This window comes from Anas platyrhynchos, chromosome 12 (assembly GCF_047663525.1).
Source record: "Anas platyrhynchos isolate ZD024472 breed Pekin duck chromosome 12, IASCAAS_PekinDuck_T2T, whole genome shotgun sequence".
NCBI classification, from domain to species: Eukaryota; Metazoa; Chordata; class Aves; order Anseriformes; family Anatidae; genus Anas; species Anas platyrhynchos.
In genome coordinates, this window is record NC_092598.1 from 15,897,365 (window position 1) to 15,921,563 (window position 24,199).

Sequence of the window (24,199 nt, forward strand, 5' to 3'; positions counted from 1 at the left end):
ATTCTTGTCTCAAGATTTTATTCAAATGTTGTATTTAATCAAGCATGGAAACTTCCAGATATTTTGCAAAAGTTTGTTCAAGTAACTTTTCAAATTTGCTCCAGGTTCGAAAGCAGCAGAAGAATGGGGACCTTATGTTTTTGGAAAAAGTAGATGATGATATCAATAAAGATTTGGAACGCTCAATGAGGGAGCTGCAATTAACACATGCAGAAACAGTGCAAGAACTTGAAAAGACGAGGAATATGTTAATTGTACAGCATAAAATTAACAAAGATTACCAGGTACTAAACTCTGCACACAGTGGAAAATATCTTGATAATTACATTTTAACATTTGTAGCACTGGAACTTATTTTCCTTCAGGAAAAAATGAAGTCGTAATTAAGGCTTGCAAATTGCATCAACAAAAGCAGTCAGTTTTGTAAGTAACCTAACATAAGATTTGTTAATGTTGAAATGATCCGAATGACTGTAACATCAGTCTTTTAACTCGCCCTGATTAGAAACCTCAAACACATGCCTTCTTGGGATTATTTCTGAGCTCTTATCACGTCTTCACAGGCAAAATAGTAAGTGTAGTTATCAAATAAGCTTCCTTTTCCACAACGCTCTGCTTTCACTCTCTCCTGTTGGCTTATTGCAGATCATATTTTGGCTTTTCTTTCAATCAATCTGATTGTAAAATAATGCAATCATTTTGGAAAAATGATTGCAATCATTTGGGAAATAATGCAATCAATTGGGAAAACAACAACAACAAAAAACATTAAAACATTGTCCTGAAGGAATAGCTAGTCAATTTTATTTAATAAGGATTTTTAATTTTGCTGAAATGAATTGATCTCTGTGTTGCTGAATTTAAAATTGCCATTTTTGCATACTCCAAGTGCTCTTTCTCAAATTTAAATACATTTTGTCTTTGTAGCCAAAAGCACGTGCAGTATCAATGCAGACAGGCCTCAATGGTCCTTTTTCCATGCAATTTTTTTTCAGACTGAAGTTGAAGTTGTGACACACAAGATGGAAAGTCTACAGAAAGACTATGAGTTAAAACTGGAAAAGTATGTCCATCTTCTTGATATTAGGGCTGCACGCATCAGAAAACTAGAAGGTATTTTTGAAGTCTATTTTCTTCAATTTTTTGTAGTTTATCTACTTCAAATTGTTATTGTAATTTTGTTCTTCAGAAGAAATATCTTTCCATTCTTAAGACTAGTAGAAAGGTCAGATCTTTAATGACACATTATCTACGTGGTGGTTTATTGACATAAATGTTTGTTACTAATCAAGAAAAATTCAACAGAACAGTTTGTGCTGCAATCCTTGCTGAATAAAACTAGCCAAGCTTTGATTTTTTTTAAATAAAAAGTTGACCATAAATATATGATTTATTTCACTATCCAATAATTACACAGTCATTTTACATGCTGCTAAAAATCCCAAAGTCGTGGCATAATGTAAATGCAGAATATTTCAGACTAATGAATTTAAAATACTATTTTAATGGCTTCAGTGTTTAACATGGTGTATAGAAATCCTGAAACAGGATAATTTAAAAAGCCTTATTTCATAACAAGATTCATGTTTTGTCTTCAAGTTGCATCCCATGTACTAAAGGACTGCATGATGATTTATGTCTTAATTCTGTAAGCACATACTCTTCTTTCTTTCTGTGGCAAGCAATATAACTTTATTTAGTTTAACCCTACAAAAATATGCATCTTAAGTGCCTGCTACATTTTAGCATAGTAATACTTGTTTTGATCACTACGTAAGGCTTCTGCATGTTTTGCTTTTTAATTGTTATTAATTTTAACATAATGTTATTCATGTGTCTATTTTTAGTTATACTGAAGTAGCTCCATTGTGGAGGTATTCTTGATGTCAGAGTCCTAAACAAGCCATAGATGGATGATTTTAAGCATGTAATTTCTTGTTTTGGTAACACCTTTAAGAAAGTAACCTTGTTCCTGTAATAGTATTACGCTTTTTCCTCTCTTTTCAGGCATAAATTATTTGTGTTTTATTTATTGCAGCTCAACTAAGAGATGTTGTTTATGGTACTAAACAGCACAAATTCAGACCGGAAATACTGCCAGATGATTCAGTAGATGAATTTGATGAAACTTTGCATTTGGAAAGAGGAGAGAATCTTTTTGAAATTCATATCAGTAGAGTGATCTTCTCTTCTGCAGCTGTGCATGCTTTTGGTGACCATGAGCCTGCAAGTTTTTGTACTTACGCATTCTATGACTTTGAACTTCAAACAACCCCAGTAGTGCGTGGACAAAACCCATTATACGACTTCACTTCTCAGTATCTTGTACAGGTTGATGACTGCTTCTTGCACTACATACAGAGAAACAGTATCACACTTGAGGTTCATCATGCATATGGCACAGATTATAAAACAGTTGCTGCATGCCAACTGAAGCTCCATGAAATCCTGGAAAAGAATGGGAAGATCTACAGCACAGCAGTTTTAGTTGGTAATCAACATACCACCATCACTAAACAGAATACTCATTAAGTGACAAATAATGTGTATTTGGACAACAATTAATTCACGTACTGCTATTTCAGAAGAAGAAAAAATGGTTTATACAACATGATATTTCCTGTTGGATGTGCAGTACGTTCTGGTGATTCTACCAACAGTTGTGGAAAAGCTTGTACTGGTACAGTTTTACCCAGAAAGAGGCCGCTAGCTGTGTGTCAAAAATATATTTCAACAAACCATTCTAATGAGCTATTTTTGCCAGTAATTTAAACTGCTTACCACTTGGTGGAACATTTCCAACTATTGACATATAAAACTGTCCTAAGCTTTATTTTTCTCAGAGATTAAAATAACAAAGTTGGCTTGGACAGTAAGTACTGCAGGTAACAGAATGAGAAAACTGTCATGCTTCATGTTTAGGTCATTCATGTAGAGCCAGAAGAGTTGTGTTGTTCATGGCTCTAAAATAAACTGCAGATTTCGTGTCACAAACACTGCTGTGATGTATAGTCACAAAATAAATGATAATTTGTGGTATGTCCTAGCATTTGTGTTTGACTTAAGTACTTTAATGTTGAAGATTAATGTGATCCCATATATATTTATTCCTTAGGAATCAAAGGAAACATCCAAAATTATGGTACTGTAGAATACTGGATCAGATTACGGGTTCCTATGGATCAAGCTATTAGTCTTTACAAAGAGAGGTCTAAGGCTCTGGGGTACATAACATCCGGTTTTAGGGAACATGAACAATCATCCCAGGTATGTTTGGTTTTGTACTTCATAGTTTTGGATGCAATGTTTAAAATTATTTTTTCAGTTGGAATAGTTTATTTCAACTCTTGATGTGCTCAAGGTTGAGGAAGTTAAATGTTCTTGAACTGTAAAATGTCTTTAGCAATTGAATGATGTGTTTTTCATATAAAGAGATACAGAACCAATTGAATTACAGCTTTGCTGAACTGGCAAAGTCTTAAGCTTCAATTATTTATTTTTACTGACTTGGTCACTAGAACATTTGAAATGATGATGTAATTAAATTGTATTGTATTTTCTTAACCTATAAGTGTCAAATTTTGTTAACATTTTGTTCTAGTAAAACATTCAGGAATGTTAGACCAGCCAGGCCTTGGATCACTATTACGGGTGAAGTAGTTGTCTAGAAAAGTCTAAAGGTTCTTAATTTTTGAGTGTTATGACATTACTTCACTTTTTCCTTTTTATTTTTATTTTTTTAGCTAAACAATGAAGACACTTCTGACAATATAAAGCAGTTTATAGTCATGTTTAGATAAGGGTCACAGGCAGGAAAAAGAAGGGACTTTCAGATATCTTTAGTACTTGGTTGAAGAAATAAAAACTACTATCAACTATGTTGAATTGTATAAATTAAAACACTCCAGACCTAATGGGTATTTTTTGTTATTTATAGCTGTTAAAATTACAACAAGTTTGGAGTAACTTCATTGTTTTATATTATTCCATAATGTAAACTTATACCAGAATACCGATTCCAAAATGTAATTTGAGAAGTACATTTGGTATACACATTCTGTTAAGAGTCAGTGTAGGTATTTTCAGAGAAACATTGAGTTTGATAGCACTGCAACATTTGCTTTAAATCTGATTTTAAAAGAATCAAAGGTATTTTTAACTAACTCATAAAATCTGGGTGTTGTTAAATGCCAAAAGCTGGTATTTAGTTTTCTCTATTTTTTATGTTATGTTATGTTATTTCTAGCTGTGTTACTAGTCCAAACATAGATGAAAGGTAAGGCATGTGGAACAGAGTGTTTTGTTGTAATTATTGTACAATTGCAAATTCAAACATGGCAACTGAAATACACTGATTATAAAGGAGAAAACAGGAGAACCGTCAGAAATGAATAACTGTTTCTAAAGAGCTGTTTGAAACACTGCAGTTATTAAAGATGTTTCATGGCGGAAACAAAAGTCATGTAGCTATAGCACAGATGGCTACATTATGTTAGGGATCCTATGAGTCTGCAGCTGCACAAGTAGCTTCAATTGTATGTTCCAAAATTAAGGCTTTCACTAGTTAAACATATATATAAAATTTTCTGTCCTGTGTAGTGGCAGAAGTCATAGAAACATGAACTATACACAAACTGCTATAAAGACTTTTTTTATTATTTTTATTTTTTCCAGTTCTGTGTGTAGCTAGAAATAATAGTCTTAAGGTTGCATATTCAGGACAATATGAAATTGTCAGGGTAGCTGTCTCTACCAATTCCGGTGTGGATTATTTAATCAAAATATACAACATTTTATCACACACAATTAAATTGATAGGTGTTTCTCCATATACCAGAAGACAGAACTCTGCCTTCCAAAAGCAAGATGATTTTGTACAATGAATGAAAATAGCTGAGACATGTCACAGCAAAACAAAGTAGCCCTTTGAGATAGATGAAGATGGGGATTACTACTTTAACATAACCATATTATTTGTTTTCTTGTTATTCCTTAATTTTTATTAAAATTAATTTCCTCGTTTACCAACTTCCTTATCCCACTTCAAACATTTATTATTGCTTTTCACATACTGATTTCTATTTTTTGTGAATTCTTTGTGTAGATAAAGATTTTGAAGGAAAAAAAAACTAAGACAAATCTGCAGCACAGTTTTAATTACTGAAAAGTGTAAATAAAAGAGACTGCAGTTATAAAAATTATATCTTGACACAGAATAGCTGTCAAGGTCAGAATCTGGAACTTTAAAGCTGCACTGGTTATGAATCACTCTTAAAACTTAACTGCTTTATGGATGATCACATGACAAGTAGATCTTAGTTTTAGAAGAATAAGGCAAATAATCACAGACCTGAAAGGTTTAACCTTTTATTTCCTTATACCAAAAGAGATGTAGCTGTATTTATAGAACAAGTAAGATTTTGTCATAGAAAGTTAAACAGTAGTTATAGTGTCATCCAAATAAGTTATTTGTTCTATTTATAAATTTCTTAGAGTGCGCCACTATAAGAATTCTAATGTTTTTAATTCCACTTCTTTTTCATTTAAAGCAGCAGATACTCAGAACTGCCCAAGTCAGCACTTCAACAGATGGCAATTTAAATGAACTCCACATTACAATAAAATGTTGTAACAGTCTACAGTCCCGAAAAAAACATCTTCAGCCAAATCCATATGTTGTCTACAAGTTTTTTGATTTTGCAGACCATGATACTCCCATCATTCCTAGCAGCAACAACCCAGAAATAGATGACCATATGTGTTTCCAAGTGCCAATGAATGCAGATTTAGACCGATACCTAAAATCAGAATCCTTAACATTTTATGTATTTGATGATGGTGAAACAGAAGAAGGTGGTTATTTAGGGAAAGCCAGTGTGCCTCTTATTTCTTTAGCACATGACAGATCTATTTCAGGTAAGAATTTGACCTCTTTAAACACAACAAAATCCTCACTTCCTGTTTCATATCTCTTTTAAATCTCTTTAAGAACCAAACCAAAAAAAAACCTGTATCATTCATCTGCTCCTCTTGTCTGACAGAATTTTAAAGTCCAATGAAATCTTGGAAAGAAATTTTGCATCACGGTGTTACTCATGGCTAAAGAAAAATCTGTGACAGAACTTGGAAATGGATGAATGATTTTTTTAATATAACCATTAAATTGCAAACATTAGAGAAAGAAAAGAGCAAAGGAGAGAAGAAGCTTCAAATATCTCTTTTGCTTACTAAGACAGTACTAACAGAATGTTTCAGGATTGTTGCAGTTTCTAACAAAAATACTAAATTAGTGGGTGTTTGTTGTGGTTATCCGCAAACTGCAATGAATCCTGTATCTTACAAGAAGGATGGCAATAGTAGAGTTTTCTTCAAAAATTAAAAAGTAAAAGAGGAAATGGAAGTCAGAAAAGCCAGCTGTCTGAACATTCATTTATGATGATCCTTACAGGGATAAAGAGTCTTAAAATTCTGGTTTGTTCTACTTACTGGCCCTGGTATGGAATAGTTAGGTTTTGATAAATAATCATAACTGGAATGACATTTCACTCTAGCACTGACTAAATGCTAATAGATTATTGATATTTTTGTTTTTTCTTTGCATTTTAGTAATCTGTTTGCACCTTGTCTCTTTTACTACTGATTTTTGCCTTAAGAAGCCTACCAAATTTAGCAGTTATATTCCTCACACTACTGTATGATTATGAGTATATTGATTATTAAATATAAAGGCCCTCTTAGTCTTAGCATCAGGTGGGAAGGGGTGTTTGAAACTTGATTTTCAATATTTGCTGCTTTTATAAATGACAAGATATTTGTGTAAGAAAAATAGTAGGTGCTTTGCAATAAGTCTTGGGGAAAAAAAAAAAAAAAACATTTAGTGCTTCTCTCTGGTACAAAAACTAACCTAGAATTATTTAATATTTCCTTTTACTGGCTCTTTCTTAAATTCTGATGATTTAAAAAATAGTTACTTGGTATATGTACGCTTTCTCCCTCCTTTTTTTCTGTTGTTGCTATTACTTCAGTTTGTCAATAATTTATAACATGGTTTCTTTCTCTGCATGTTTTAATTTTTTCTCATTAGTTTACTTTTCTACTTTTCTAGCTTTAGCTAATGTGCACTTAAAAATAGATTATAAAATTGACATGAAAAATCAGCGTGTCTTAGGGAAAAAACATCAAGATCTAAATTTGGACTCTTAAAATCATTGTTGAGTGGAACTCCAGATGTGACCTAGTCTGACTGCCTGACCCAGTTAGACCAAGTTGCTTAGAACCTTGCCCAGTTAAGTTTTTGAATATCTCAGAGGACAGAGATCTATTATTTGTCTGGCCAACCTGTTCTGGTGTTTGACCACCCTTGTAATGAAAAACTTGTTCGTTTTCATTTTCCATCTCGTGCCTGTTGACTCTCATCCTCCTCCTGTGCACTGCTGGCCCCATCTTCTTTGTACCCACCCATTAGGTAGCTGCAGACAGCAGTAAGATCTCCTCAAAGCTACCACTTCTGAAGGTGAAACAAATCCATTTTAATCCTTTTCTTCTATGTCATGTGCTCCCTGTCGCTCTTGGTAGCCCTCCACTGGACTTGCTCCAGGATGTCACTGTCTTGTGCTGGAGAGGCCAAAATGACACGGTGTTCCAGATGCCATCTCGTAGATATTAAACAGAGCAAGAAACTTCCCAGGGCCTGCTGGCTGCTGTTTTGCTGTTGAAGCCTGGGGTGCAGTTGGCCTTCTTTGTTGCGAAGATGCAGCTTTGCTGGCTCATAATTTTCAAAGAGGACCAGCTTCTTTTCTGCAAGGAAGGCTGCTTGTAGCTTCTACTGCTGCTTGACATTATTCAAGTATGCAGGACTTTGCATTTGCTGTTGTTGAGCTTCATGAGTTTCCTGCCAGCCCATCTTTCCAGTCTGTGTGAAAGCAGCTTTGCCTTCAGTGCATCAGTTGCTCCCCACAACTTGATATCATTTACAAATTTGCTATGGTGTTCATAACATAAAAGCTGATTAATTAATATTTCACTGTCAACTATAAGACATTTATGGAAGTGTTGAAAATTTTACAGTATGATTATTGTAAAATATAATTACCCCACAAAAGTGGTTAATAAGGGAAAATTTGCAAGTAAATTTAAGGTTTCTTCTTTGATAAAAAATGTATCGATTTAATGTTTTTTTTAAATCATTTTATTTTCCTTAACAAAAAATAAACATTAGTAAAAAAAAAAAAAAAAAAGAGGGGGGGGAGGGGGGAATATATTTAAATTACATATGAACCATATTAGTAAAAATCAGTTATGTCATTTCAGATTATCTGAGAAACCTACAGAACTCCTTGAAAGACAGTAATCCAGTCCCTTCTAAATCATGTATTTCTGAACGTTCTCAGTGTTATATTGGGTATATTTGAATCTACAAAACAGTCTTTTGACATTATTTCAATAATGAAATGGCTTCTAAAATTAAGACCATTAAGCTATTTTATTCTTGAATCACATTCAGCGTTGCATTGCATTTTATTGTATATATATAGAATAAGATAACTAGATGGGATTTGCCTTTTGCTTTCAGGTACTTTTGAACTTACAGATTCTGAAAGACAGGTTACTGGTGCTATCAGAGTTGAACTAAAATGGAAATTTGCCTACTTACCACCAAGTGCCTCTGTAATGGCTGCAGACTTAAGGAATTACATTCAAAATGAGGAATCAATGGCAAGTAAATTACTAGCAGAGGAAGAAATGCAGAATCCAGTCCCATCTCCTCTTACTGCATCAGTGACAGTGAGTAATCTAACCAATTTACAGAAGCTAAAAGATACAAAAGATCTATTACAGCAGATCATTTAGTTCTTCCCTGATGACCAGGATTTGTTGTTACTGTAAACAATGCATACTACAAATGATTCATATAACCACCATCTTGGACTTCCTTTGGGAAGTGAAATCTTTCTTGTGTCAAATATTTTTTAAAGTCATAATGTAATGGTAGACAACTGGGTAGTAAAAGAGAGAGTAGGGAGAAGAAATAACAAACATTGAATATCATCCTTATCAACTGTATTTTCAATGCCGCTGTCCTATGTAAAATGTAGCCACATTAGTTTAACTCCAGGACTAAGGTTGAAATTAGTGATAGTTACAAAGTTAGCTTTGTGCTATTTCTGTCATCTCTAAGAAACTCAGCCAGAACTCAGTCAGCTGGAATAGCTTTGGGCCTAAAGAATTACCAAGAAACCAGATCCAAACCTTATGTACAGACACCTAGGTGTATCTGCAATGCTGTCACTATTCTGGCGTCTACAGCATGGTGCTAAGATATCCAATAGCTTCTTAAAAATCACTCAAATAAAAAGTGGCACAAGGATTATTTTTTTATAAATTTTATATATTAATTTTTAATATTAATTATACATTTTTTAAGTAAAGTGGATTATCAAGAGAGTACAGATTGAAGAGTAATGAGCCCCTTTTTATTTGTTATTTTTTGTCTTTTGTATTATAAAGTCACAGCTGAAATACTAGTGGATCACTTTATTAGTTTTGCAACTATTATCAATCTCTCATCTGTTTATGACTTTAAAATTTTTTGGGGAGTCAGGGGTAGAGAAAGGTGTCAAAGATATGGCAAGCCTATAGAAAAAGAAATCAAGCATGCAATAAACAGTAACAATTTATTCTGCCAGACGCATGATGCTGCTGAGTTTAGTCCTACAATGATTTTGCACCTGGAACTCACTTTGCATTCCATGGATGTTCTGTAGAATGTTACGCCCATTTGTGGCTTAATTCTGAAAGGCATCTCCATTTTGTGTGGGGGGGTACTCAAACAAGAACTAGATCATCTTGCCCATTTAGAATTGAAAGTAGTACAATTACATTTGTGTACAAGTCAAAAAAAAAAAAAAAAAAAAAAAAAGGATTTCTCAGAATTTACTGTAAATAAGATAGTTAACATATGCTAATAAATGGACTTCAACCATATTTTTGTATTATAGGTACCAATACCCAAACCAAGGCACCGTGCAGCTCAAACAGAGAAGAAAGTATCTTTTCTGGATGCTAGTTCAATACAGATGGCAGTAAGTTTTAATTGCTTAATTAGTTTTCTTGCATGCTGAAGCAAGAAAGACTACTTATGTCACAGTATGGACAAATTGTAGAACTAATAATTGTGAACACTCAGTTTTTTAAGCAACAGAAGATTGGCATGTCCAAGGCAGTGAGTGATAGCATAGCAGTGCATATAGGTGTTGGAAACAGTGCAGGGGTATCTATGATTCCCTCAGAATTGCTTGCTATCCTGCACAGCTTATGAGCTTCCCCTTTCATGGACTTAGGGCAGATTCAAACAGAACCAATTAACTGTCTCGGCACTGTTTCTTAGCTCTCTAGGTTATCAAAATGTCTTTAATTAACCAGTCACAGTGAAGCATAATTGGTTGATTGAAACCTATCTGAAGTGTGCCAATGGTGTACGCAAGTTGACACCATTTATAGCCACCTCTTTTCAACAAAGTTTGTCAGCTGTGATCACAAACACTATGAGGCCGAGTACACTTCTAAACTTGCGATAAACTATCGTTTATGTTCTAGACTCTAGGAGGCTTTTCATGGAATTAACTCAAACATTTGCTAGATGGTATACATTTTCTTTTTGGTCTTAAACTGTTTTCTGAGGATAGATTGTTTTAACTCCAGTAAGCTCAGATGAGTTCTTTAATAGCTAATTATAAAGTTTATTATTAATATCATGTTGCAGTTAACTAATAGTCTTAAAAATACCAGCTGTTTTCTTTATTTACAAATACCTTGATTGAATTTATTATTTGAAATACCAATTTCGATTCACAGCTCCTTCTGCTATTGCTGTGGCTACAACTTCGTTTTGAGCTGTACTATACAGATGAGAAATAGGAAAAAAGGCAAATGTCAGAGAAATCAAATCTTTTTAAAGCTAACTGACCCATTAGCCATATGGTTAAACGCACATAACTTCAGCTGTCCAGATTAGAACCTGTCAAAATCTGTCTGTTTTTCACAAAGTATGATTTTCCAAGGGAGAGGTTTAGCTATTTGATCTTTATCAGGAGTCACTCACTACCAGCTTTAAAAATCCAAATCTCACTGTCTGGTTATAGACAAGTAATGATAGTACTAACTAATGAAATATTTGGGGTTTTTCTGAAGTCTAAATCTTGTGGTGACGTTGCAAGAGTGTGCCCATGTAAGAGAATTAGAAGCTTAACAGATAAAAAATGAGCAAGAATGGTCTGCTTCATTTTCTGAATAGCAGAGAATCTGTTTCTCAGATATTCATATGACACGTGCCAAAGCAAATAGTTTTGGGAAAAGGAAGCTCACTAAAAAATTGGATGAATGGTTTGACTCTCATTAGGACCCAAACTGTATGAATTGTCCAGTGTCGTGGGTGGAACCTATAGCAGTAGGTAGATGCAGTAATGCTAATCCAGAAAAGCAAAGGAGGGTGTAATTTCCTGTCCAAATGCTTCTCCACCAGTAAATTCATACCTAGGTTTGTGTTTTAATTATGTAGTATGCAATAAAGTCTTCCCCTTATTTTACCCATAACTTAGGGCTCTGTTGTTGAAAATGACATGGAACATACACGGAAGATAAAGGCTTCAACAGGTCCAAGCACTTTAGAGGTATGAGATTATTCAGTTTTTGCAGTTTATATAATGTATTGCATTTGAGTTCCAGGTGTATGTTATCTCTTCAGAGCCATACATTAAAAACCAAACTATCGTTAAGTAACATCTCCTAAACTTCATTGAAATATGAGGGGGAAAAGTGATTCTTTGTGATGACATTCTTCTTCTTTTTTTTTTTTTTTTGGTTGTTAGAAAAGAAGGAATTTGTCTTCTTATTTGTCTCTATGTTTGGATGAAGTGTTTGTCTTCACTCTAAAAATTATCATTATAAAGTGGGGTAGGAAAGAAGAAGAAATATATTATCTTTGGAATCTTGCTAAATACGTAGCATTTGTAGGAGAAGATAAGTATTAAATGCTGTAGTACCCCGGTTGGCTTTGAAAGTAAGTTCCTGTGGCAGATTGGCAAGCTCTTGGTTATGGTGGTGTTAGTGTTTATTCACTGGCTGTTAACTTCCTTTCATTTTTCTACTTAAAAGCTCATTCAGGGGTTTGAATGAAACACAAAAATCTTCCTCTACCACATCAGGTCATGTTGGTCAGGTAGAATAGTCAAAAACTAATCAAAAATATTATCCACCAAAATGTAACTTTCTCACTGAAAGAATTCTTTATAAGGAATGCCGAAACATTGTCTAAAATAGTGTTTTAGTTACAAGAGATCATGCGTGCCAAGGAGGCACAAAGTCGGTTTCACTTATAGAAGATTCCAGTGTTTTGTGAATATCGCGTTGCTTTGTGTGGCTCCAAATGTCCTGAAGTAGTTAAGGTAAAATGGCTAAACTATTTTGTGTCCAAATATAAAACAAGTTTGGAAAATCTGGGTGTTCTGTGGACAGCTGAAAGTTACCTCACGTATTCTGAGGTTTGGTAGATGAGGCATGACTCTAGCTGTGAAAACCGCAGTCCTGGAAGACAATTATTAAATAATAAATGGAATCTTCCACTGAAATTTGCAATATCTCTAATGTTATGTCACTGATAAGGCATTATTATTTGTAATTGTGCTTAAAGTGAAAGAAGGGAATAAGATTACTTCAGAGACGGGTTGGTACTAAAGTTATTTTACTTTAGATAACATAGTTGTCATATTTTATAGCAAAACTGTTTCTGTCTTTTTTTTATCTTTTACTTTATTTTTCGAAAAAGAAAATGTTGTATGAAATATGTTATAAAATTGCCAAGTTAGAATTTTTTTTTCCTATTTTTTTTTTCAAACTGAGTCTGTTAGAACTGAAACAGCTGAAATATAAATGAATATCCAGAAATTTAATTGTATAAGTTGACAGTCACTAAATTATTATAATAGCTGTGTTTTCACAACTGTACATTTGTTAGAGAATTGTCTGTCTTCCGTATCAGTTATCTGTTACTGCAGTTGAAAACTTTCAATTGCTTCTTATATTGCGTAAACAATACAGTTGTTTAAAAGGCATTTGTGTAATGAATGTGAACCATAACTTTTCAAGTTTTGAACCTTCGTAACTTTCGAGGAATGTTTTAAAAACTGAATTTATCTGTTTTTATATTGCATGTGGTATATAAGGTTAAACAAGAAAGGCTGGCAGATGGTAAGGTGAAGGAGGTTGCTGAAGAAATTCAACAAGAAAAAGAAGACCTCTCACATCTTTCAGAAGGGCAGTTGGCTGACCAAAGCCTAGTTACCTCTGGAGATGAGACAGAAGTAACTGAAGAATTGGAATCGGAAGGTAGAATTCATTTTTTACAAATAAGTAGCTGTATTTCCTTAATAAATCTATCTTTCCATTTTTTAAGCATTTCTTACTAGCAGTGGGAGCTGCCTCATTATGAGAAGCTGCATGACAGAAATGATATTCTGGTGTACTTCATAGCTGAAGCTGGCTGGTGGGTATGTTGGTGTTATTTTCATCCCAAATGGAAACTGTATAGTAATTGAATGCAAAAATCTGGTATCTGACCTAGATTCATAAAAAATTAAAGGAAACCTGGCTTCTATTTTAAATGTCGTTATATTCTCCCATGGAACTATACTGTTCTAAAGACTATTTTAATGAATATGCTCCTTTGTCTGCAGATAACAGCCAGTGCTGATACTGGAAATCCTTTCAGACAGTGAAAGGGTAGTATGTCTTACCATATTTGTGACATAAAGTTGTTAAGAGGTAGATGTATTTCAAGATTATAAAAGCTGGCTCACCTCGTTGCAACTCTAAGCTTAAACAGCTTATTAGCCTTTGGTACCGTATTTAAAATAGAAACACAAACAGGATGTTAAAATTTCAGATTCTTCTTCATAGCTTCTGTGTAAAAATTCTTTAGTAAAATTGGAAAAACATGAAGTTGAATCCCTGTTGTGTTTTTAAGTAATTTGGTCCAGAAAAGAGAGACCTGAATATTCTTCAAAGTAGTTCATCTGTGTTATAGAATTACTTTATTTAAGAAAAAAAGAGTACCTCTTTAGATATGCGTGGTGTTAAACCTAATAATAGCAAATGCAAAAGTTCAGGCCATATCCTACCTATGAACTGCTGTTCATACTTCAGTTCATGACAAGACTTGTATCATTGCACTTACCAACTTTCGTCTTGGAAATATTAGTATTTTTTAGCAAATCAGAAAAAAAAATAAATGTATTTAGACCATGTTAAAGATCATTGATTTGCCAGTCTTATCTTTTGCAAGGAAGAGATTTACTTATGCTGTTTTGATATATTTATTAGAAATAGCTAATATATCGCTATCAGGTTTCTCAGCAAATCTCAGATGGACCACAAATACAGGATTGTTTTTTAACTACGTTGATTCTTATTTTTATTTTTTTTTTTTTAGCAGATCAAGATGATAAATATACAAATGATGCCACTGAATCAATAATAACTGACAGCGATGACTGTATTGTTGCAAGTCCGGTATCCAAGAATATTAAACAGGTCAGCTGGAATATTTTATGGCAATTACTTGTTAGTCTAAAAAACAAATGAACGAAACTTGTTAAGCCCAATTCCTCTAAGAGTAGCTTTCCTATTTCTAAGGTCAGGTTCTAAGGCATTTCTAATGAATTTGCGTTTTCCCGTTTCTGGTTGAAATAGATGATTTTTCACAGGAAAAGGAAAAATTTACTGTAGCCATATTGTTCATGTAGTTTATTGTTTTGTTTTTAACTGGGAAACTGACTACCTGATGATGATTTTCCTAATTTTGTGCAAAAATATCATTTCTATCTAATATTATAGTTTAAGAAATTTTTAGAATGTACCAAGGACTTTAAGGTAAATATTGTTTAACTTTGGGTTAATTTCAGCTGATTTTGGACCTTTAATTGTGACTATTTGTTGTCATCTTTTCCACCGTTGTCACCTGATATTTTGTTGATAGCAAACCCTTCTTTTGCATGGCTGGGATTCCCATGTGCTGTGTACATGCCTGTGTTGAACCAACCAAAAAGCAACCGTAGAAAATTAGGAGATAGTAATGATGACCGTTATCTTGTTACATTGCATTTGTTATGAACACGTAAAAGACTTGGAGCTAGAGATTTCTAATGTTTTTAAATCTGAAAGCAAATTTTAGTTTTGGACAATAGACAAAGATAACTGTTATAATGTGAATAATTATAATGTGAAGATCTTTGTCGTATTGTTCCATGCTGCCTGTTGTCTTCATCGCCACATTTAGGAAAATGTGCTTTTCTACTTCCTTTGGTGCTTCCTGAGGAAGAAGAGAATAATTTAATTTGTCAAGGCCTGTAGTAAATCTGCTGTGTTTTATCGCAGTATGTTGACTTGATGGAAAGTTGTTAAAATTGCATAAGCTTGGCTTGAATACATTTCAATGCAACCAAATGGATTTCTTTGACTTCACAATAATTTTAGAGCTAAAGATTTGTTTTCAGAAAAATTTGTGCATACAGTATCCGGTCACTTCAGCGTACATTTTTTTAATAGACATGGACATTATTTTTTTTGGCACGGACAGTAATTGTATTCTTTTGGATTGTCCTTAGAACCTGCAATTAATGAGCATAAAGTCATACATACAATGTATCGCAACATAATACAAATGTGGAAAATTTACTTGAAGAAGTATTTCAAGAGCATAGTTCTCTACAAACACAAGAATATTGTATACTTTTATAATGGTCATAGAATAGTCTTGTAAAATAGACATCTATTGTTTAATTGTAGTACTTCTAATAGTTAATACTTCTCTACTACTGGTCTGTCTTAGCCTTCTTTTAAAGGAGTAAGGGTATGCCATTATATCAGCCTTAACTTTTTAATGTGCTGAAATATGACAATCTAGAGGTAGTTTGATTTTTGTATTTTGTATTCAGGTGAAGGCTGTGTGAAATCTTACAAACTATCAATGTCAAGTAATGCTTCCTATGATAAATATTGCTCCTTTTTTGTAAGTTGTAGAAGAGATTTAGGGATCTATACATCCCTAGTACTCTTGTATTTTATGAAAATTATTTTAAAATATTTTGGAGAGGATTTTGGGTGTAGATTCATTTCAGACTCATTGATTTCTGTCTTCTCAGATTTGTTCTTCAAGTAACAGTGCATGTTCAAGAAGGGTAGATAAGACAACAAAAATCTATAAGCTATTAAAGCAACACAACTGATACAAATTTCAGGTTAAAGTTATGCATTGATGTATTTGAAATCTTTGCAGAATACAGCATGTGACAATTGAGATCGAATTCATATTTTTTAAAAGACTAAAAATCAGTGCCTTTTATCTTATGAGATAAATATCCTGCTGGTAATCAAACACTGTAAATAAGACTTGTGATTTTTAGTGATCGTTATGCTAATTATCCTATGAATCTGAGTTGTATGCCAAACTGTTTAAGCCGTTTAAGATCATACTGTTTCTTTTTTGCATGTTGCAAATTAGACAGTCCATGGTTATTTCTTAGATATGTTGATCATAAAGGGAATCTAACAGATTTTCCAGTACTTAGCTATACCACTTGCTTCTTTCTCTTTTCTTCTTGTCTATGATGTATAATTAATCATAGATTACTTCATTTTGTTTCATTTCATTTACAACATTTATGAGGTTCACTTTGTCGGTATGAAATGCTTGTCCCCTTCTTTCCTTTCCAAAGTGGCGTAATTAGTGTTAGCATCTTTTTTAACAGGCTACATAAAGTTTAGTGGCTGGATTAAATCAAGTCATTAACATAATGTTCTATACAATTTGCCCCTATCTCTTTTCGTTTCCAGTACATCAAAGTGCCACCGAGTGCCAGTGTAATTGGGCCTTGCTAGCTTGTCAGGTTCAGTCAGGCTGATGGCTGCTGCTTTTACTAAAAAGCTTCCAGGCATGATAATTAATAGAGAAAAGAAGTCTGAGAAATGTAAAAGTTTGGACAGTTCTCTATGAATATTTCATACATTTGAATAATCAGAAGTTAACATTATCAATTTGATGTATAATACATTGATTAAAAGCCTTGTTTCAGATCCTCAAAATAGACATCAAAACTGGGAATTTGCATTTTCTGTGGCATGGTCTTTATATTTAAAAAAAAAAAAAAAAGGCTTTTCTCTCTCATCCCTCCTCCCCTTCACCCCCATGCCTACGCTTTATCTGTATAGGAAATGATAAAGCATTCGGTTATCACAATAAAATTTACTGCTGTCAGCTTCCAAGTTTTCTTAAAATGTGCCCATAAAGCAATTACTGGCAAAAACAATGTATTCTGTGGTAGTCCCATTCCTTGCTTTAGGAGTGTTTACGTCTCTCTTTTTCATTGCTGATTCTGTGAGTGCATTATCTTGCGCTAATAGCAGTTTATTGAAAACTGTCGTTATTGGTTCCTGCAAGGTTACATCTCTGGGTCTAATTAATGTTGACATTAAAGTCTCTCTTAAACACTAGTAAAAAGCAACACCAGTTCCTTGTGGCTCACCTGGAAAAAGAAATGTAATTGAAAATTTGGGTAGATTTAAATATAAATCCCCATACAAATTCCCTATATGTATAGGGAAACAATAAATACTTTTCCTTTTAAAATGTCAGTTTTGTACAGATAGCTAAATAGTACACATCCTCCTATGAAATACCTGCATTCATCAAAAAAAAAAGTGATTTGGACACTGTGTTACAGTTTTACATTGTGTTTTACATTGTGTTACAGTTTAAAACTTTGGGTTCTTCAATTCCTCTTTTAAATTTATTTTCTGCACGACTTTAATACCTTTGGTGGACCTTCAGGAAAATTCCTGAGTACTCGATGCTTGTCTTAAACCGGCCTTTTCTGTGAATACCCAATCTGAATTTATGGATCTAAAAATTTAGGTTTTTAATGTTATCCTGTGTTGTTGAATCGCTATGATTCTACTTTGTCATAAATACTAGTTCTCTAGTATTCTCTTGGTCTTGTCTAGATCTAATCTTAGCTGCTTTGTGCTTTCTTTTTTAAGAAACTAGGGAAGTAAGAATATTGCACCAGTATATTTAATGAAAAAGGAAATAGAATTTATGAAATAGAGCTGTTAGTAAGTAAATGGTACTTCAATAAAAGCTTTATAGTCACTATTTTCAAAGAGTACTGATAGGTCTAAGATTAAAAATCAGCTTATGCTGTTCTCCACCTTAAAATAATTGTTGGCTACATCATGGTCACTATTAGGCAGGAGCTCAGGTAAAAGAAAGAAAGCTTGAAGGATCTGGGAAAAGCCTAAGTTGTTGGTTTTTCTTCCTACTGATAAAGCGTGATGCGGACCCTGTTTGATTGGGTATTACACTGAAATAATGAATTTAAAAATTCTAGTGCTTGACAAATAAACTTTGAAGTAATAATTAAAAGCATGTTTACAAGCCATTGGTCTTGATGGGAGAACTGAGAGAAGAGGGAGAAATAATGCCAAAAAACAACAACAACAACGCAGCTTTCAAAATGGTTCAAAACCACAGTCTTAAATCTCTTAAGACTCTACCTTTAACTTAAGTAAAGGTAACACATTACTTTTTGCATAACAATTAAAGCTAATCATTCAGAATGCTAAATTCAGTAAAAAGACTTAAGGCTGAGTATATAAGCCCATAGGAAAATCATCAACAGGAGCCATTTTTAACCTAGCTGGTAATGTTTACTGTGGTTATGAATATGAATGCTCCTCAGTTCTCACTTGGGAGGCTATATTTATCAGAGCTCATTGACATGGAAGTAAGTTACGGTCATTTCACAAGTAGAAATAAGTTGTTGTTTTTTCTAATTGGAGGCCTAAAAAGCATAGCATGGAATTTGAAACTAGACTTGAGTTTTGATTAGCTGCAACATATCACCAAGCAGAAGTTGTTGCGTGCTATGGGTAATATGAAAGAGAATCAATTCCATTCATTTATACGCATCTATATGGTCCCCATACGATACTCTAATGGGAGGTTGGAGAACAGTATCAAATGTTATGTATTAAGCCTCTAAATAAAAAGAACAACTGTATTAAAAATGTGCGCTTTGATATATTCTGTCACTATAGTTACCCTCTTAGCAAATGAAAATGCTATACTGATACCTTCTTCCCATACTAAGGCGTTTTTTCCTAAACGGATTAACTTTCAAATAGAGATTTTATTTTATTTTATTTTATTTTATTTTATTTTATTTTATTTTTGAAATCAAGTTTATGATCTGCATATAGAAAAATACATGCATATAATAACAGGAATCCTCTCATGTTTGGTTTTGTGTAATTTTACATAATACTGCTTTTTTATTTCATCCTATTTCTGTAGCTTAAATGTTGATGAGTATTAATGTAGCTGAAATGTACAAAGTAACAGCTCTTTAAATTGAGAATTCTTCTGTCTTTTATGCTTATTCACCTAAGGATCATGCTTGCTTGTGAAATTAAAGATATTTTTAATTTACAAAGCATTTGAATTAAGTAATTGTGTGACTAATTTGTATTGATATGAAGCTAACTGGCTTTGAGATTTGAAATTTGTTGTTCATTTTATCAGTTAAGGAAGTTTATATCTTAGCGGTCAAACAGGTCCGGATATATATATATATATATATATATTTTTTTTTGCATTTATTATTTCCCAGAAACAGTTTATCTTTACAAACTCTTAGTTGAGGCACTGCTGCAGGCAAATTGCAATAAGAAATGTTAAGAAAATAAATCATCTTTGGGAGTAACATTGAACAGTTTTATGTTAATTCTTCAGAAAGGATTGGGGTGGCAAGGCATTTGGAGGCAAAAAAGACAATATTTTGTTCAATTGATCAAAAGTTAGTATTATGAGCAATGTGCAAAAAGTTCAGGTGTGTGGTTGTGGTTGGAGAGCTTCAGATCCCTCAGTACCATAGTATTTTCTAAAATATTTAGTGTTTTGTACTGAATTAGAAATGGTCTTTTCTGGGGAAAAAAAAATACGGTGAATTGGTGGGCATGGTACAGATTTGTGCAGAAGAGGCAATATTCAATCATAGAATTGTCTCAAGCTGTAGCAAGTAATTCACGCCTTTGAAGATACTAAAGACAAATTCATGCTCTGAAAATGGTCAGTTTGGACTCTATGCACTAGAAAAAAAGGCAGCAGAGACGTGCTAATGCAAAAATTACCACAAATTGTTTTCTTCTTTAGCGTACTCCTAGCTCTAGAAAGAGCTGATGGGATTGCACTGAACCTTGTTCCTATGCTAACCTTGTAGTGTTGCGTTCTCCTCCCAGCACACGGCAAAGGCCAGTGATCCTATGGGAAAGCCGCATGCCTTTCCATTCCTCCCAGTAAGTCTGACTCTAAAAGAGCTATTGAACAAGGAGAGACCTCTTTGCCCCTGTTTTTTGGGGAGATTCTAAAGTGCATGCACTTAAGTTCCTTCTGTTTGAAGAATGGACATAGTTACATCCCTCTTTATTTCCTCACATTTACACACTTACAGGGAAAACAAAGAGGTTGTTGATCCTGATATGAAAATTTACTGCATTCTGAACACCAGTGCAAACCTTTGCTTAAATATCCTGACCAAAAAGAAAACTGAAATATGGAATATACATCTTCTTGAATACGGTAGTCGACTTGCTATGGAAATAGACTAAGCTTTATTAATCTCAGATATCAGACAAATGAGAAAAGTTACATTGGGACTTTAAATTCTGATGTCATGTCCAGTGCATTAGTACTTGACTTAATCCCAGAGTTTGTTGAATGAATTCAATGATTCTTGCAAATCTTTGGTTAATGTTAGTTACACATAGTTGATATTGAATTGCACAGGAAGAGAGAATATTTCCACAGACTAAGAATATTTCCCATGTTTTGTTTTTTTGTTTTCCTGACTTGAAATAAAAGCCCTGAGCCAGTTTCTGAGAGCCACTCTTTGAAAGCATTTGGTATTCCCTATTTTTATATGTACTTCCAGCCTCTCTGTTACAGGAAAAATCGTATTAAATTGTTGTTTTAAATATTAAGTTTAAAGAATAATTGTGTTCACCTCAAAATAGAATTATTTGCACAAAGTAATTGATCTAGACAAACTTTCCATTTTCACTTGCATAGTACCTAATAAATAAGAACAAGTTGAGGAGGAAGGGGGGGAGGGAAGACCTTAGGAAAAGAAAAGAAAATACTACACTATGCATCACAGAAGTGTAATTGGTTGTTGTTAAATATTAATTCCTATCATATATTGGATACGACATATTTTCACCGTGGCTACATAATATGACCATTTTTATATTAGTAGTGAAATACAGCTTTGCTGCTCTTAAGCACTTCTGTATTTTTATTTGCAAATATTTTAATGAGCTCGTATTCTCTTTTATTTATGCTGTATCTTTGTTTAAGATTAATAAAACCAGACCTTAAAATATTTTTGACTGTTTAGCTCTAAAGTAATTATTTTTTTTTGCAATTTTGTAGTGGCATGGCTCAGTTATTTGTTTTGTTCTAAGTTAACAAAGTGCCATCAATACCTGATTTATTCTGCCCTCCTAGAAAAACTGTAATATTCTTTGCCTACAGTGTGCAATTACAAGGGTTAAATATGTCAAACAAGTTTAAGTTACGTAAAAGAAATACTTTGTAATACAGGGTATTGAATTTGGACTTGATTCATAAACTACTTGTCTGTGTACAAACTAGTTTGACATAACTACTAAATACTTTGGGGCGAACAAAACCATTCAGCATATCACTTTAAATACAGATGCTCATACATCTGTTCAGTGCAAGAAAAAAGGAGTTGTTTCTGAAGTAAAATTAGACAATGGAGCCAATTTCATTTTTTATGCATGTGAATGTAGAGTGCTTGAGGTTATTAGTTGAAACTGAGTAACCTTTCCAGGCTTTCATCTCTTTCTTTTCAAATTTGAATATGAAAAGCATATTCAAGTCAAAGACCATCACTTTAATGACATTTGGCAGTCATTTGATTTATTAGATTTTGGAAAAAAAAAATTCCTTTAAATATTTCATCATTCTATGCTAATCCTAGTAATATTGCCAGCTGAAGCCGTGTACCTGTATTAGTGGAGACAGAATGGTGTGGAATTTTCTCTGTCATCCTAGTAAAATTTCCATGAATCTACTGAATAATAAAACAACCTTATTGAAATATTCAGATTTGGGTTTTTAGTTAAAGTGTCTTAGGATACATAATAAAAGGAAATGTCTTTTGAAAGGAGGGGGTAAAATTACTTCATCAAATATTGAAAGGGCTTGACAGCAATGGAAATTGTTCTATATGATGGATATTTTTACAGTAGGATACACCTGCTTTTCAGTTTGATTAATTATATAATTTGCTTGGAAAAGCATAAGCTATCTCCATAATAAATTAGAATATTGATTTGCAGTTCTAACTGAATCTAGAAAGCTGATGTTTTGAATATAATTTTACTTCAAATGATTTATATTTACCATAAAAATTTGTCAGAATATTTCCAAGTAGGGGAAATAATTTTAATAAAGTTATGAACTTGAAAAGAACTCAATTTTTTTTTGACGTTTCTGAACTGCAGGGAGCTCTGTTTATTATTTGAAGAGTCTCATCTTTGAATGCTCACCTATGTACTCCAATTTTGAAACCATAGTGGCTTTTCTTTCTTTTACAGAGTTACTTAGGGAAATATTTGTGACTCCTTCTGATGAGTGTGACATTTCCATTTAAACACAATAAAATTTATTAACATTTCTATGTACACAAATAATACAGATGTTGCTGGGTGGTGTGAAACAACTTCATATGAGTAATAGAAAAAATGTCGTTATAGTTTAAAAAAATAATATATATATATATATATATATATATATATAATAAAGGGTTCTGATGAAAACCAATTGGGATATTACTTTTATTATCATGATGTTAATTTTACCTTTTCAATGTGCATTTGATATTACTAGAAAAGTTGAGTATATGAAACTGAGTTCCATGTACGTACGGTGTTATTTTACATGCTTAAGTACTTTGTAACTTGATGGATTTTCATCAAAATAATTGTAGAATAGTCTGCAGTAGGCACCACATCTAATAATTTTCTTTCATTGTGAAAACATTGATACCTGGTATTGCTGAGACTATTTCAAGCAACTACAGGATTAAGATACAAAAGACTTTGTTGTGTAGCTAAAAATAACAGCAGCTGAAGTCTGTGGTTCAGATACCATTTATAAATGCAGATATCCTTAACTTAATCTCCTCCAGTAGAGTATGACTATTGTAAAAGTATTTCAACACTGAATGTAAATCAGGATCTGTTGCAATGATGCTCTTGACTACAAACCCTGGGGCTTTAGAATCTCATTGTGTCTATGTCAAAATCAATCAAGCAGTGTTAACCATTCAAAATACCCAGTGATTTACATACATGTATATTTGTTTTAGTTAACACTTCAAGAAATTAAAAATATTTTTATTGTGTTCGTGGTTTGTTTTTAAATAGGCAACTGAAAAAATCCGGATTGAAATTATATCACTTGGTCTTACTGAGTCACGAATTGCAGCAGATGAAACAATACAACAGCTGTTTGTAGAGTGCAGATTATACAACTTAGTTGTAGAAGAGACCCCAGTGTCACTTCCAAAGCCAACAATTGGTCAGAGGATTCACTATAACTACAGCAATGGTAAGTATAATGTCTTTCTTCTTTCCTCTCTTAAATTTTGTCTTTGGAAAAGCCCGTCGATATCTCCTCTATGTTATAGTTGGATTTGTCTGTGTACTAATTGTATTTGTTTTGTTCCTGGATAGTTTAGGAAACATTACAAGTGTTTTTAGAAATGCTAGGGATGCAATTAGCAAGTATAAAATCAATTGTTGAAGTAGGCTGCTGTATGAAGTGATAACATTACAATATATGTAAACATCCTGTTAGCCTGTAGTTTTTTAAGTTAGATTTTAAATTACATTTTTAAGATTTTAAGTTAATTTTTAAAGTTAAAGTTACGTATTCTTTCTCAAAGAACATGAGGAAATGATGTTTCTGTTGGTACGTGATGATACAGCAGAAGAAAGGCATTCCACATAACCATGTACAACAAACACAGTTCAAAAGAGAAAATATGTAATTGGACTA

General features: G+C 33.1%; 1 protein-coding gene across 8 annotated transcripts in view; it reads left to right on the forward strand.

The window, feature by feature from the left end:
• Positions 1 to 24,199, forward strand: part of RPGRIP1L (RPGRIP1 like) — a 74,974-nt gene that overhangs the window by 32,843 nt on the left and 17,932 nt on the right. For 4 of the 8 annotated variants that reach the window (XM_072043746.1, XM_038185312.2, XM_072043748.1 and 1 more), the window contains exons 13-23: positions 105 to 284; positions 996 to 1,113; positions 2,039 to 2,491; positions 3,116 to 3,267; positions 5,550 to 5,916; positions 8,573 to 8,784; positions 9,999 to 10,082; positions 11,598 to 11,669; positions 13,221 to 13,383; positions 14,486 to 14,586; positions 23,566 to 23,749. In XM_072043746.1, the coding sequence (XP_071899847.1) occupies positions 105 to 284; positions 996 to 1,113; positions 2,039 to 2,491; positions 3,116 to 3,267; positions 5,550 to 5,916; positions 8,573 to 8,784; positions 9,999 to 10,082; positions 11,598 to 11,669; positions 13,221 to 13,383; positions 14,486 to 14,586; positions 23,566 to 23,749 (2,086 nt within the window). The remainder of the gene's footprint in view (positions 1 to 104; positions 285 to 995; positions 1,114 to 2,038; positions 2,492 to 3,115; positions 3,268 to 5,549; positions 5,917 to 8,572; positions 8,785 to 9,998; positions 10,083 to 11,597; positions 11,670 to 13,220; positions 13,384 to 14,485; positions 14,587 to 23,565; positions 23,750 to 24,199) is intronic. The other 4 variants (XM_072043749.1, XM_038185313.2, XM_072043750.1 and 1 more) reach the window with 4 other exon arrangements.